The sequence below is a fragment of the Chelon labrosus genome (assembly GCF_963514085.1).
Source record: "Chelon labrosus genome assembly, chromosome: 5".
Taxonomy (NCBI): Eukaryota; Metazoa; Chordata; class Actinopteri; order Mugiliformes; family Mugilidae; genus Chelon; species Chelon labrosus.
The window spans coordinates 13,468,077-13,484,810 of record NC_140341.1 but is presented as its reverse complement, the minus strand read 5'-3'; the positions used below and the strand labels follow the sequence as shown (position 1 = coordinate 13,484,810).

The 16,734-nt window shown below is 43.0% G+C and overlaps 1 protein-coding gene across 2 annotated transcripts; it reads right to left on the bottom strand.

Annotated features, from left to right (window-relative positions):
* Positions 1–1,253: 1,253 nt before the first annotated feature.
* Positions 1,254–15,220, bottom strand: srpx (sushi-repeat containing protein X-linked). 2 transcript variants are annotated; one of them, XM_084545326.1, is made up of 10 exons: positions 14,856–15,220; positions 8,907–8,963; positions 7,200–7,388; positions 5,960–6,136; positions 4,816–4,942; positions 4,578–4,699; positions 4,118–4,297; positions 3,392–3,525; positions 2,246–2,365; positions 1,254–2,152 (listed from the first exon to the last, which is right to left on the bottom strand). In XM_084545326.1, exons 1-10 carry the CDS (start codon positions 15,100–15,102, stop codon positions 1,967–1,969), a joined length of 1,539 nt encoding a protein of 512 aa, XP_084401452.1. In that variant the 5' UTR covers positions 15,103–15,220; the 3' UTR covers positions 1,254–1,966. The 2 variants fall into 2 exon arrangements, with proteins under 2 accessions (XP_084401452.1, XP_084401453.1); XM_084545327.1 differs by lacking the exon at positions 8,907–8,963.
* Between the last annotated feature and the right edge of the window lie 1,514 nt (positions 15,221–16,734).

The following is a 16,734-nucleotide window of genomic DNA, read 5'->3' as shown; positions in this document are numbered from 1 at the left end:
GGATACAGGCGTGCTCTCAGCTTAATCTCAGCTAGTCTCAGTTAAAGTGCTTTATTTGTTATTCTACAATTGTACAACGAAATTACATGGTGAGGTGGAGGGTTAGTCCTGAGTCGCTTTGACCGAGCACGCCGCCCCTGTGGGTCAACCTGACCCAGCGCCTAGCATCCATGTTTTTTTATGATGGTGGGAGGAAACGCACACAAACATGGGGAGAACATGCAACTCCACAAAAACTGCGCCCCGGGGGGATTTGAACCAAGGACCTTCTTGCTGTTAAAGGGGAACTACTGTTTTTTTACAACCTGGACCTTATTTCTAGCATAAAATAAGATCATTTACTCACCCATATAACTTTGGTTTTATTTGGTGTCGTTCGTCAGATATTTACATCCGCGTATGTCCATATAGTGGGAGTGACTGGGGCACCGAAACACAGCCTCTAAATAACGCAGTCACTCCCACTATATGGATATACGCGGATGTAAATATCTGACGAACGACACGAAATGACGCCAAAGTTACATGGGTGAGTAAATGCTCTTATTTTATGCCAGAAGTAAGGTCCAGGTTGTAAAAAACAGTAGTTCCCCTTTAAAATTATGTTTGTAAGTGTGTAAAAATGTATCATAGTTACCATCTTAATGTGGCGCGCCCCAAAACTGTGTGAGTCATTTATTTAACAAAACAGCTAAGAGGACATAAAATGTATTTCCTTTGATTTCAAAGATCTGTAATTAGCCTTAGGACTGATGAGATAATCACACAGACTCTAAGAAGAAAATACTGTAAACCTAAAGTGGCACTAAGGCGTAACTGAGTTGCCCGGGAAGACTTGGGCGCCAAGTTGCTTCTAGGCGTAGCTTACGTGCGCAGCTCAGATGCAATCTTGACAACATGCAGACGCCACGGTGTCTTCATTACTGCTGCATTTGTCCTGTATTCCACAAAGAGTGAGAATCAACTTTGTTGCTATGGTGCCGTTCCTGGGACCAGTAGCATTAACGGGCACAAACTGGGAAGTCTGGAGCCGGCATAAGCTTCATTGAGTTAGACCTGATAATTAAGAGATAATTTTTTTTAAAAAAAGTACGTATATGATTTATCCTTACGGCTACATGAATGTTTGAATCTATTATTATTTTAATTCATTTGATTTGAGACTTTTTACAACAACAAAAAAATAAAAGTCAGGGGGTCTCCAGCGTTAGTGGAATCTGGCGATTACGAATGTCTACAAATTGCCTTAGCTGACTGACTAATAGCCACAGAATTTGCATTGCTGCAGAGTTTGTTATTTAAAGAAATAATCATTTTTAGTTGTGACTCGTGAAAAGGCAGCTCTGCCGTGAATCCTTCACCTCTTCTTCCGTTTCTCTTGCTCACACTGACGCACAGAACAGCACATCCTCCGCACTGGACATTTTTAATCAGTATTTTATAAATCCAGGCGTAGAGACGCAGATGCACTGTACACCACACACAAACACACCGACAGACAGACAGACAGAGTACATAATTTTTAGAAAAGTGAGGCATAAATATCAGACAGGTGAAAAAGATTCCAGTTCATACAGTAAAAAGTCTTTTTGTACAAAATACTAAAACATGTTTCCGCTTTGAAAATCTTGATAACAAAACAGACAAGGCACAGGAATCAATATGATTGTAATGTACTGTGTGATCCATTTTATACAGATCAGCCTCAGATCAGCACCGCGACTTACATATAAACCTTTGATGACACATGCACACCACCACACACACACACACACACACAGACATAAAGATACATACAGTCAGATGAAGAACAGAACGAGTTCAGGTAGGAGTGTGTGACATGTGGGTAGAAAAAGAAGATCTGAGTCAGTCTTGTCTGTTGTGACTACAGAGGAAAAAAAGATCAAAGATGGCTGACAGTCCATGGAAGTGCGCTGAGGGCCCGGAGGGGAGGAAGGGGGGTGTTTTATGATTGACAGGTCTGGCCTGCCTGCTGCTGTAGCACCATCTCGTCCTTGCGGAGTGGGAAGGTGTCGATGGTGGTGAATAATTCCGCTGATGTGATCGGGAACGGGTAGCGTTGCTTGTCCATGCCCTGCTTGTCTACCAGCACCATTTGGAAAGACCTTAGAGGAATCTGGAGCAGTAACCTAGGAAACGCACATCGGCTCAGCGAACAGGGGCAAAGACCTATGGGTTGAAGTTACATGAGGGTTTGTGTGTTGGCGCCGTGTTAGTACCTACTGATTTGCAGCGCCAGTCCTGGAGGAAGCAGCCTGTGTCGAATTCGGCCAATTTGTGCCGGGTAGGTCCCGACCAGCTCAATTACTGTCACGTGTCTTAAGTCCAGTCCGCACTGAGCATGCTGTTCAGTAAGACAGGAACAGAAAGACAGATCCATATGTTTTACAGCACTGTTATTGGTTGCCGTACATGGTAAAGAAACGAAACACATTTGCAAAATCACCAAGGCTGCAGCTGATGATTAGGTTCATGATTAATTAAGTTCACCTCCATTCAAACTTTGGTACAATACAGAATTTAAGTGGAAACTCAAACCTTCAGTGTTTTTATGTGTGTGTGTGTGGGGGGGGGGGGGGGGGGGGGGGAGCTGTAAAATATGTGACATTAGAGAAGATGTCCAAAACTTGGAAAACGTGCAATACCTCATAACTGAGGAAAGTCAACTATCTTTCTTGTTTCCCAAGCTTCAAACTCACTGCACTCAAATCCAATTTGTCCTCAGTGTGTTGACATGAAATATTAATAATCTCCCTGCTGTCACTGGGTGAGTCTTAACTAATTAATCTTCCTTAAAAGACCAAGATGTTCTTCTTCCTTGCCTCTTCTTTCGCTATTAGATATGTGTAAAAAACATGTTTTAATTGTGTATTATGATTGTAAAATGCTGCAAAAGCACCAACCCCTACTTTTTAACATGGCCTCATAAATGTTTATCCAGTAACTGCACAAACATTTGAGGCTGCAGGACTGATCCCTTCCCTCTTTCACAAGCTGATGATGGCTTGTCTTTCAGCTGATGGCCTGATCGCTTTAAAAGGTCAGGCGTTTAAAGGCAGCTCTGACTTGATGTTTTCTGACGAGCTGAGAAAGCCTCCCCCCACGAATAGCCTTATCAGAGCCGGCGTCAGTATCGTTTATTCACTCGCCCTGACATTTTCTGTTCATCACGACGTTTTCTCTCCTATTTATTTGTCTCGCTGCCTTGTCCCACTTTAGGTAGCCGAGCGAGAGAGAAAACCCGAACACACAAACGCTTTCTGAGACGTATCGGAGGAGACACGAATCACTGCAGTGCTGACTTCCGTCTCTTTCTCACGCTCGTCCCTCCATCTCCAGCCTCGTGTTCTCCGTGTGAGTCGTGCCTCACCTGTAAGTTAGTCATCTGGAAGCGGTAATTATGATTGGCAGCCGTTGGTGCTGAGATAATGAGGAGCCGTCGCTTCTCATAGAACTGGTCCAGCAGTGCAGCAGCCGTACGCACTCCCACATTGATGTTCATGGCTGTGATGACATTGAATGTACAATTAAGTGATACGACAAGATGTGACACACAGCAAGAGAATATTCATTCCAACACAATATGACTGTGAGATGTTGCAAAATGTGATTGTTTTTTGTCTGTTTAGTGCACGAACTGAACAGAAGATGCGACACAGAGTGTTTTTTTCACTTTTTTTCCTATCTCACAGACACAGACATTCAATAGATGGGCGTCTAGTATTGATTGTTCAAATCGATGGATAGCAGAGGCGGCCATTTTCTCCTCCACTGAGTTTCTCAAAAGAAACTAGAAACAGTGTTGCCAGAATTGACTGACGGCAGGTAAGTAATCGAAACAAAAGTAGCCCAATTTTCAGACAGACTTCGTGTTATGTTCTGCGGCTGAATACTAGTCCTGAGACACTTTTGTTAATAAAAACAGCCAAACCCAATTCTCCGTGGATAAGGTCTCCACTACAGTGAATAAATAGAAGCCTGATGGAGGATGTGCAGACAACAAGCTACAATTTATTGGCAATTTTGGTCTCGTGGCAGGGAGTTTCTTTTTTGTGTTAAGAGAGAAGGTCTGTGTTGATTTCCATGCTGTACATACGTGCACAGGTTGTGTCTAAACCAGACCAGGTGAGTCCAGATTGGCACACTCTGGCGGCGCTGCCCGAGAGCTCGTAGCCGCCGGTGCAGGTGAATTCACAGGTGGCACCGTAGTTGTCTCCGTCGCTGTCACACTTCATGTATCCATTGTCCGGGGCGAATAGCGGGCTGCAGCGGCGCACTACACACAGAGAGACACATTTAGACCACGGTAACAGTAAAAAAAGGTGTTACTCTTGCCCGAAGACAGTGGTCTCGTTATTTTATATAATTTACTGAAGCTCAGGTTTGACATAAACCAAAAGAGAAGAGCATTAGATGGCTCCGAGCATACTCATAGAACGGGAGCTACATCCAGTAAATTCTACTTTTACCATACTCCTAGGAGACATTGTGAAAACAACCCCGCACGACAAAGTGTTACTAAATCCTGCTCTACACAGATGATCAAAATCTCTTACCTCGCACTCTGACAGTGAAGCGGCAGGACCCTTTGTTGCCAGCCCGGTCAAACACAGTGTAGGACATCTTATGGAGGCCCTCTGGGAAATCTGATTTCGAAGGTTTTCCCTTCAGGATAACACTGCAAAACACATTCAGTCTTTCACTGTGACCTTCGCATTTCAGAGTGCAGTAACGGACAGGACTAACACAGACTGAGAGCAGTGAAGCAAAGCGGGTAGCTGGGATGAGACTTACTCAGTAAGGATGCCGTCTGCGGTGTCGACACCCTCCGGTGTGTCCCAGGTCACTCTTGCTGTCAGCTTTCCTGGTTCTGCCCACTTATCCTTCACATTAGGACACTTGATTTTTGGAGGATCAGTGTCTATAGAGAGAAGACGAGAAAACTTTAACAACTTGCTGCCTTCTATATTTTCTGTTCTGAAAATTCAATCTCTTTTGCTTTTGAAACAACAATTCACGTTGTGTTGCTGGTACATTTATTTAGACATAACCAGATGTTGTTCTAGTGCGGCACTGCCTGACTAATTAGTGCTTCTAAACGACTCTTATTAAACCAGAATATTCTTAAATAATTGGTCTTAAATAATCACTTGATGGTTACAAGTACCAAAAGCTTCAGTTCCTCAAAAACCCCCATGGGGATGAAATAAACATGTTTACAGCCTGTAGACTAATTTCCCCATTCATGATGGTGGTGGTGGTGGTGGTGGTGGGGGGGGGGGGGGAGCTTTATATAACTATGGTTTAAAGTTATGCACAGTTAAGGGTTTTGCTTCTCTGAGTCACAAGTTGCGAGCTGTGGGTGCAGGTGTCACATGCCTATCTCAGCTTCATCCGCACTCTTTGACCGTTTCTGTATTAGCCAGGAGTTAAACAGGAGGAAACAGGGGCGGCTGACTCTGCAGTGCGTTCTCGCAGACAAAGAGACAGTGTTTGTGAAAATGACTCAAATCTAATTTCACAAACAGCTCTGGTACAGACGTGCTGCTGGCTGTGGTGCAGTGACGACTGAATGATTCCGGGCAAGTAGACAAAAGCCAGCGATTAGCCACTGGTTGCAGGACTTCTCTGCAATTTATATGAGCACCTTATTGCAGGTTGTGTAGCCCAGATTTTGACAGAGGCTGGGAAGAGAGACACATGTATCATTTTGTAGTGAATGGCTATAAACCACAGTCTGCTTGTGAATGTGTTTCCGTGTATAATGCATGTACACGTCTAGAGGCATTTTTTCCCAAACATCAATTACATAACCTTGTGTTAGGACTGATACTCTTTGTTGTAGACTTTTCTTCCAATAGCTAGAGCTGACGCTATGCCTTAAGCAAGTAATTTTTTGTTAGTAGTCTCCAGGAGGTAAAACTGAGCAGACTCTTACCAACACAGGTGGGGACTTCGGCGCTCCATGCTTTGTTGTGTTGACAGGTTGCTGTCTTTTGTCCCTTCAGAGTGAATCCAGGGGAGCAGAAGAACTGGCAGCGAGAGCTGAAGTAGGAGCCGTCCGAGCACTTGTAGCCGCCATTAATGGGCATGTCCAGCTTGGGACAACGGATCTCTGTCATCAGAGAGAGCTCGATGTTTATACAGTACTTGCTTTGAGTTAACAAGTATATTGCTCTCTTTTTCTGCTGGGACTGATGCCATACATTTAAGGAGCTGCTTTTAATTACTGATGGAACCAGATTGTCTTCAATAAAATGAAAGAGATGCGACTGTCTATACAGGCCATTAAACTCAAGCAGCGGTAAGGTTTCACTCTAATTGTTCATCAGTATCCTGAGCTAGAATGCAGAGATTAAAGAGGTCCAGCACGCTTTAAAGAAATTAACTGTTTGATGCTTTAACGATGTCACAAACAGCATCCGAATCCAAGTCCCCCCACGACTTTTAAAGTTGGAATCTTTGGTGCTTTTTCAGCCAATTATCTGACATTTACGCCCACCGACCAGTCGTGTATTGTACTGCCTCAGTTGTAGTCGCCGTATCCATTCACGTCCAGAGTTAATTTGGAATAATTATGTGTCTCAAGGTCTAAATACTGTTTCCAAAACAGCTTTTGCACCCTGCCAAGTACAGCCTTCTGGGAAAAGTAATGGATCTGCGTAATTGTTTACAAAATTGTGGTTTAATAAAATGATTCATTTGAAAATACCCTAAGCATCGGCTACAGGCGGCTTTATAAATCACTATAAATGTTAGATTTGGAAGGAGAATATTCATGATATTAATATAAATGACGTCCCTTGACTGAACACTGCGAGACACAGGGGAAAAGGAACCAGTGGACCTTTTATATCAAGGGTCAAGAATGGATTTTAATCAAAGTGGAATTACCTTGGCTTCAGTATCCTTCGCTTAAAATGACTCCCATCAATCTCTTTTTTGTAATATCAAGTAATAGTTATTCATTAAATTTGGGAGATGTATTAACTGTTCTGCTGGATATTAAGGAAATTATTGCTTCAATAATAAGATCTGAGTACTTAAATAAGGCTGCAGTGTCTTCGCTGACTGACAGTTTTGGGTGCGAAAGCCAACCTGCACTACAGTGGGTCATGGATCCATCTTCACACTTTTTGTCTCTACGTGCAGGTGTTCGGGCGGACGTTAGATCTCACCTCGGCAGGCGTAGTTAGAGGACCAGTGTTTGCTTGCCATGCACACCACCTCTGGGCTCTGGACTTCGTATCCCTGCTTACAGCGGATTTTACACCGTGTCCCCATCACGTTCCTGTAGTGCTCCCCTCTGGGCGTGCGACAGCTCACGTCACCATGTTTCACTTTAATGGGGGCGCACCACGGGGTTCCTAAAGACGGAGGGAAGAGAACAGCACTGACCTTTCCATCGCAGTATCAAGGCAATTACATGTTTGTTTTTTTTACGGTGTGGCCTCAGAGTGAGAAAAACTCAATAATAAGCACTTACCTGAGAACTATAAAAGCTTCCATAGACTTCCATTATTAGTGTAAAAATGTAAAAACCCTCCCATCACCTTGAGCACAGGCAGATAGGGAGGATTTTTCATTACCTTATCTGCCACTTCCCATAATCCAACATGGAAGAAAAGTAGATACCCTCAGTTGAAGAAAAGACAGATAATTATGTGTAGGAAGTGTTTGAGTTTCAGTGTGTGTGTGTGTGTGTTATACAGAGTGAAAACACGAACAGAAGCCTGATTAAGATGGTTGCAGAAATACTTTTTTGTTTTGCACAGAGACAGTTTAATCATTCTGAGCATTTTTGCTAAGCTAAGTCAGCCTACTACTGGCAGTAGCTTGGTATTTACCACAGAAACATCTACAATTGTGTTAAGTAATGGGATCAAAGCAGAAAAAAAATCTTTTTAAAAATCTTTTAAGGCTAAACTACTGCATTTGCTTTCAGTGTGTTTCTTTGCATGCTGGGTAACTGCCCATCTCTACAACGACAACACAAAATTCCTCGTCTGATGCCAAATTTAAGGGGCCACAAGGTTCTTATTCTAATACATCTAAATCTGCAGTTTATTTCCTGCTGGCTGAGGGTGAACACTCAGCCCTGTGAACCAGCGCGCACACTGGAGGGGAGAATAGCCACCAGCTTAGGCTAATTTCCAGTTGGAACAAAAAATGAGATTTCATTACACAGCAAGCCTCCCTGAATCCCTCTCTCTGTGCGTGTGTGTGTATTGGCAAGGTTTCCAAAGCCACTGAGTGAGAGAAAATAATATGACATTTGAGCTTTTACACGAGGGGCGAGTTTGATTTGGCCTCGCTGGTAACGTTCCGCATCTAACTGACCCCGAATTGAAAGCTAGAAGCTGCTCTGACGTAACTGCGCCAGTGTACGAAACTGGCTGACCTGACTCGTCTGAAATGGTGCCTCTTTAAAGACAAGAAACAGCCCAGCACCGTCACAGTACTTTCTGAGAGCCTCCTTGCCCCGTGGTAACTCAATGACCACGTCAATGCTGCAATGCATTGTGGGATATTTATGCAAAAGCAGTGCTATTACTTGCTACTACTCGGAAATTGCGCACAGTTTATATACTAGAGTCATATGAAGGAAGTGTAGTAAAACATCATTTGGGGCAATTAGCTTCACATTTGACCATTAGCTAGTAGGACATGCTAGTTAGCAGATCTGTTGCAGATATGATTATGTGTTCTGTCCCCATTTAGAAGCTAATTGTTATTTGCTAAGCCACAACATTGCAGAAGTAGTAACTTGATAACTACAGGTCTGCAACGTCACCCCAAGTATAATTTACTTTAATCAGAATAGAATCACTTCCTGCATTTACTGTGTATGCGTGTTTTGGCAGTGACAAACCAAGAACAGTCACCTTTATATCTACGAGAATACCAGTCCTCATCATCTCCGTAGGCGGACTGTCCTGACCCTGTGGGTGAAAGAAAACAAGAGAAAGCAACTAATAGAACAGCGGGTCGTGTTCAAGTTGTTAGGCAATGTTTTAGAGCTTTGTCCTGGGCTGACTCGGGGGACTTTTTTTTTTTTTCTTCTGCAAAATGGCACCATGAACAGGCTTAAAAACATTACTTAGCTTTTCATCTAAACCAGACTCCAGGGGAGGTGATCTGGATCTTTTGGAGAGGACACATGCAAAAAAGGAAAACATCTCAAAAGATCCTGTTGTTTTCCAGCTGGCGTGGAAAAATGAATCTGTTTAACAAAAAAGATTCACTCTGCGGTCCCCTGCAGCGTTTGGTGTAAATGAGGACAGCTATTTTGAATTTTTTTGTTCCAAAACAGTTCCCAGAGATATACCTACCGTAGACAGCTATCCATTTTGAGTCAGTTCTAACAGTAAATGCTCTGCTCAGACAGGCAAAAAGACAGTAGCTTTCAGAGAGCTGAGATATTTCTGAGTGGTGGCTGCAGAGCTGGTGGAGGACACAGTTGAGTGCCACTGGTAAAAGACAAATGTGAGGAGAATAGTGATGAGCAAGGAAGATTATTTTAGGAAAGAGGAAGAAGGGGATGTGGAGGGCCTGGTGGTAATAAAGCAAAAAGAAAATGGGTCAGTAAGGGGTTAAAGTAGGGGGGCAGGGTGTTCAACCTTGGCCTCCAGGATGTTATGAACCCTGGTGTGAATGTGTCCTCTGTTCAGGACCCACAAGGGAAGAGTGTTCAACCCTCTTCCAGCTTCATATTTGAGCAGCATGTTTGTCAGTGAGCCCAATACTGTGATCAAATATCCCATACTGTTCCCCAGTCCTCATCACGGCTTTGCTCTGTCAGTTTAATAAAAGCCGTCTGGACCGAAATGCCACAGGTCGACACACACTCATGCATACACAACAAGCTCCGAGGTTTCAGCAGTCAGATCACACAGCACGGACGGCACACGGCAGACCCACATACCGAGTGAGTCAGATTTAGCTGTCTAATGGGAAAACTTTAGTGTCTGCTTCTTAATAGGGCGAGGGAGGGAGCCATGGAAAGGTATGGAAAACTAATTACAGGTGTCGGTGTGTGTGTGTGTGTGGGCGTGCGTGCATCCCAGCAACACTCGCCAGAAAAATTATCAGCTCTGCAAGAATTTGCAGCAACGCCAGACAAACTGGAAGACTCACACAAACATTGTTAAGTCACATTTGCTGGTACCGCCAGCAACCACTGGTGTTATCAAAGCAACCAGAGCAGAAATCTTGAGGATATTTAAGTTAACTGACTCGTAAATTCACGAGTAGCTGCCTGCAGATTTACCATAAGGAGAAAGTGATCTGAGTACGCCAAGCTGGAAACGTTAACATCGGCAGTAGTAAATATGCAAAAGCAAGGCGCCCCCTAGAGGCAAATATAATAAAAACAACTGTGGTTTGGAATAATAGCACCACCTGCAGGCAGTCGTTGTTACTGTAATAACAATGTAGGGCTAGTAATTTCTGTAAGCTACAGTATAATTCTTCTGGATGCCAAAAGTGTCACTTAAAATCCATGATTAACATAAACAAGAACTAAAACTAGAATCTAATTGGCTAAAACATTATATTTAAATGTAGATGGTGAAAAAAAGCCCAACGCAATAGCACTGGATCAGGTATAAAAACACAACCAGGGAAACAATATCCGTGAATCACCCAATCAATTTCTCCCAACTCGTGAAGAGCTAGGAAAAGACTAATTAGATAAGATGAAACATCACTTTGTTTTACCACCTGTACAAACAGTCTGAAGTCTGAATTGTGTCTTGAATAATTAATAAAATGTGCATTTTATGATACAGATCTTTTTTTCCTTGTACTTTTCTTACAACAATAGAAAAGCAAGCATCTCTTAAGTACAGAGGACATTCAAGGATGCTCAATTTTCAAATCTTAACGTCTCCTGAATGTCTCTTAACATCTACATTTGCAGCTCTGAACAGCTGTTGTTGAGTTTCTTGCTTATAGACAGCTCAGGCTAGTAAGACAGGTTTCCGGTACATCATATCTGATTAAACAGACGTGTTCTGGTTTGTGCCTGTTGATAAAAGACTTCCCTATTCAAAGAGAATCGAGGCGAGAATATGCGATCTGAGACCCTTCATCATTCATATCTAATAAATCTGTCAACGCCACGAGGAGGGCGATCAGCAGCCAGCATCATCTTCCCGTCCATCCCTCCTACTTCAAAGAGAGTTCTTAGCAAGAAGTCTGAAAAAAAGTGTTAATAGTGCAGGAAGTGCAGAATATTGCCTTCGTGACAAACCTCTGGGAGCGAACACGCTTTAACTTACTGAGTCTGATATTCCAATTAGCTGTTCTCCGCAGGCTCGTAATGCAAACTGTCATTACGTGGAAGGAGCTCATTCCCTGTAAATGCAGAAGCGTGGCTGGAGGCTAACAGCAGACCATGGTAGGCAAGCAAATGGGATGTCATTTCTTTATCGCTCAATTCGGCGCGACATGATTACACTCTTACATAATTCCTTTTGTGCAGTAAGGGTTTCTGTGTCATTTATACTGTATACCAACACGCCTGCTGCTGCTTTCTTTATCACATCAGCAGTTTCTGATACTGAAGAACAAACTGTTTTAGTTTCCATTAACACTTGACAGGAAAATAGTCCAGTTTCAGTGATACAGTATGACACGCGCCCACAGTTTTTTTAGTATTGCTTGCAAAAACTGTTCTCAGTTCACAGTCATATATATAATTCACTGAATGATAGTTATTTATTCCCTGTTAAGGCTCTGTAGCTGCTTGTGACTTAAGTAAGATAATAATACATTACCTGAGAGACAAGGAATGAGTCATTAGCAGCAGAGGTAACTGGACATGATTCGTTTTAGCTGTGTACAGGATGCAGATTTACTAGAAACCCAGCATCGCACACTGCGCTATTATTCAGCATCTCTTTGGCCGTTCTTAAAGTGAATGATGCAGAGCTGGTGGCCAAAACGTGTCAAGAAAATGTCCCCTACGACATTATGCCACCACCACCACCAGCTGCCAGAATTGTTGATAAAAAAACAGGCAATGTTTGCACAATCTTCTTTTGTCCAATTTTCGTGAGCTCACACCCAACAACATCTGCTTCAGAGTGAGAGATGCTGATTTCTTTTTTATTACGGGCCTCTTGTGTCTGTGCCTCACAGCACTGAGTTTCTGCGAGGTGACTGGATGATTCGATTTCTGCTTCAGTTGGGGAAATTGAACACTAACCTATTAGTTAGCTGAAGTTAGCTTTGTAAGACATGACAGGTTGATACTGATGTTCAGTTCATTCTTAGACATGATGACTTCATTACGTCATTCCTGAACCAGACAAGGATTCATCCTCTGCTGCCTTCTTATAAGGTACAGCTTCGAGAAAAGTCCACATGACGACCTCTGTTGTGGTATTCACGACCTTGAAAGTGTCATGAGTTCTGATGTGTTTGTTGACGTTTTCAGAAATGATAGTTGCATATAGGTTTCTTTGTAGTTTTATAATATGTCCAAGAGAAGTGTTGATATTCTCAGTGGCCACATACTTTCATCATGCCTTTGCATTTCTACGACATTAGGTTACCTGGTTGTTAGCTTGCTAACCTGTTAGCCTCGCCGGCTTCACCCATAGACTGTATAAAGATGGACGCCGAAACTGATCCTCAAAAGTGAAGCCAAAGCAAGTAGAGCTCCCCCTGGTGGCTGGCTGCAGTATAGGTCATAAGCTCCGCCCCCTCCATGTTAGTGGGCGGGACTTGCGCCGAACTAAAACACTAAAGTACATGTCAAATAATTATTTTTCAAGGATGGTTTCCGTCATTTTAGATAAATTTTGTTTTAATTAGTTATTTGACGCTATAGAAACAGGATGTGACATAAGCCATGCCAACCGCTCCATGAAGTGGCCCCATGAGACCATGAGAGTTGTAAAAAGAAAAAAGAATAATAATAAATACAGTGTATAATCCAACATTTCCTTGTAACTGGTGGAGGTACAGCAGAGCGTAGTATCACTTAAACAAAAACGCAAGTGAGTCTAGAGGAAGTGTGGTCGGGCCATCGATAATGCGGCTCCAAGTAGCTCCACTCTCGGACCCGTAACCCGTAAATAGCGTCAGTTTGGCTGATGGGGACACATTGTCCACATGTATACAGTCTATGGCTTCACCACACCAACAGTTGCCTAGCAGCGGCGGCCTCACTACTCACGACTGATGTTACCACGTGAACATCAAGCACAACTTCCCCTGTCATTACCACAAGCGTGTGACCCTCTGACCTTTACCTTTGCTGAACCATGTCTTGTTGTGTTTTCTGTAAAACCACATGAAAACACAAAGTTATTTGTGTTTTGTTCATTAAGTATTAGTTTGTCATGATTCAGGATTCACAGGATCTTATAAGTGTTATTTTTACCTGGGAGCCCAGTCTTTCATTGATTTATTTGATGGTATTTTCAAAAGTTTCTCCCTCTGTGAAGAGCATTGTCGTCCCAAGGCTTTAATCAGTACAAGAATCCTCATGGAAAATATGACCTGGACATAACAAATGCCTGCTTTAAATGGGTTTAACTGTAAAAGGAAATGTATGACTCAAAGACTGTACATACCTTCTTTTAAAAGAAGAGCCCCAGATTGAGCAAAAGTAAATCACTTGAAAATCTCTGCACTTCCACCCAATGTTAGGCACCCTCTCTCAACCAATAAAGGGTATAATTGACCACTAGAACAAACACAAACAGACCCCTGTAAAATAAACTCCTCATAAACGCACACAAGCACGAGTTCAGACCGGAGTCCTGACTGTCGGCTCGGCGAGCAGTTTTTAGCCCGTCAGCATAAATCTCCTCTGCAGTTTGTGTTCATGTTTCAGCCTGTACGATCATACAGCGGTGGTGAGCCACTCTCAAACCATCCACAGACACATAGCCACTGTGACTGCACGTACACACACACACACATAAAATATCCATCCAGGCTTCCAGGCTTTGAAGTCATTTCAGACTGCACTCCTGGCTGCAGGCTACAGGGTTTGCACTGTGCCTTTCTTTGTGATACCCGGACGCTACACTTTTAATTATTAAGATATCATTTTGTGTGTAAAAGATGAGAAATTGTCATGTTTTGTTGACAAAAAAATGTCTAAAATCAAACAATATTCAAAATACAGCAATAGAAAACTTAACAAAAACATAAAATCCTAACTTTAGAGAAGCTGAAAGCAGAAAAAAATGGGGACTTTGAGAGAAAAAAAAAAGGAGTTTTAAACAACTTATCACTAAATTTGTAATTGTGTGCATGTGTGAGAGAGATAGAGAGTCACAGAGAAAATACCATTAAATGAGGTACTGTAAAAGTTTCCAGGCAAACTCTCAGTCTCAAGATATAAATGTCCACTGCAGCGATTTAATTTCAACATGAACATCTCAGTTTAAGCCTCTGAGCACAGAATAAAGAAGTGTTGGCAGGAAAAAAGTGAACGTTAAACTCACAATTCACAGCAGCTTCAGAGCTTTCATTAGTGCCACAGACTGACTGAGCTCTGTGTGCTCAGAGAAACGTCCCCCAGATGCACACTGCACTCCCCCCGCTTTTTCCTCCCCCTCCACGCAAACACAAACCGCGGTTCACCAAACTGCAGCGGTGGAGACAAGAAACCTCAAACACAGTGCAAGGAAAAAAAAAAAAAAAGTAATCTCCTAACACAAACCGTCTAATCTCACCCCAACACCCAAATTTTCCACATTTTCACCAGGGTCAGTGTGGACATTAGCAGCATTATTGTTTAAACTTCCTCCCTCTGTGCAGGGCTAATCATGCCCAGCAGCCTCTTCTTTTTTTCTTTTTTTTTTTCTTACCTTCATACCCGGAGCAGAAGCAGAGCTGGACAAACAGGAGCACCAGTGGCCACATGTCCATATCGGGACGCGGACACGGACACTCTTCAGCATGTGAAGGGGAGCTTGCAGGAAAAGTTCCAGTGCATTCCTGCTTTCCAAAAGGCCCGCCTCTTGCTCCAGAAACAAGGGAGGATTCTCCTAATACAGGCAGGCCCCGGCCATGGCAGGAGATGTGCCAGCAAACTGTGACATGTGCACAGGACATGAAAGCAGCCCAGATATTAAAATAGGGAGCACATGTGTGGGGTGACAGGTACAAAGGACTTTATTTTGAAGGATCAAGAGCAGTAAATTAACGCAGCTAAAATTTATTACAGTAGTAAATGCAGTTTGCAGCATAGTGCATCAGAGTCTCCTTGATCTTATGTGTAGGTTACGTATAATAATAGGGCATTTAGGGACTTTTATTTGAATAAATACATGATTTAATACTTTAAGTGTGTGTCTTCTTCTACTTTTCACCTTGTTTCCATTGGAAACTACAGCAGTGCACATTCTGCAAACATAAACTCAGGTAAAATAGCTTTAATGAGTGTGCACTGATTCATTCATCAACCAGTTTGCAGCCAGCGTGTCTAAAATACAAACAAGCATCTGGTTCCAATAATTTTGACTGGACTGCCCTTCCTTGAGGAGGCAGCAGTATGAGGCCACATTTGGCTCAATTACACTTAAACACAGTTTTCATCTGATTCTGTGTTATTATACAAATGTTGAGCTTTAAATTAGCTTAAAGTGTAAACTGTGCTTCCCAATTTTCTTCCATCAAACAATGGCCCCGTGCCTGCAGAGCTAAACAGCAGTTGATAATGTGCGTTTGGCAAGTCCAAATGTCAGCTGCGAGATCTATTTACGTTTCATTCCACCTTTCCGCCTGCTTCTGTGCCCGACATGCTTTTAACCGAAATGCTGAGCTCCGCTGCTCTTCTCGCACCATTGCAAAGCTGCAGAAACTGTGGAAGGATTGTTCTGTTGTCAGACGTGAGCCCAAGTTTAGTCCCTTTTTGTCTTGCTAATGATGTGGACATTTTGCAGGAAGTCAAGTTGGATGCAAGTTGTTTCCTAGCAACACTAAGCTGTTTAGATGTTCTATAGTAACCGAATCCTGAGCACTGTCTTCAGTTTTTGTCTTCCACCGCAGAGACGGTTAGTGTTTGTGTCGACCAACTCTGGCTCGACATTTATATGAGTCTCCTGATTATTTTTTGCAATCTTTCATAACACACATACGGACGGCAGAAAAGCTGGGTGAAAGTACAGAGCTACTGACTAATTGCTGTTTAAATATCTGCACGAGGTTCGGTTACCGACCCTTGTGCAGTGTATGAATGGGCGAGTCGACACATGAAGTTGCTGAAGTGCTCCTTGTCCTGACGGGAAACAGGAAAGGGAGGCGTGCGCTGAAGCGACTGCGAGAAGATCTCCAGAGCTGTAATTACACGTGGCTGCAGCCAGCCGTCACGCCTGCATGTCCCTCTGGGGTCAGGTGAGGAAACGGTTCACCGACTCCATCTTTGCTCGCTCGGCTCGGGAGCGACCGGTGCGACACTATTATGGGGCAGTTAGAGCCAAAGATTCTGGATTAAGTTTGTCTTTTGGGTTTGTTGCCTTAAACTGTAGTGTGCACTTGCAGCAACTGAGAACTTCTCCAGCTCAAACACAACATGTGTAATTACTGCACAAATTTTGTCATCGTGGAGGTAGAATCACACATAAACACAGCAGTGGGGTTTGATCCTAAACATCTGACTGCCAAAGTTCCCTTTGAAGTCTGAAAGGTGTACAATTATTTTAATCGTAGGCCATAATTTACCATCATCTAGGCAGAAACAAGGAA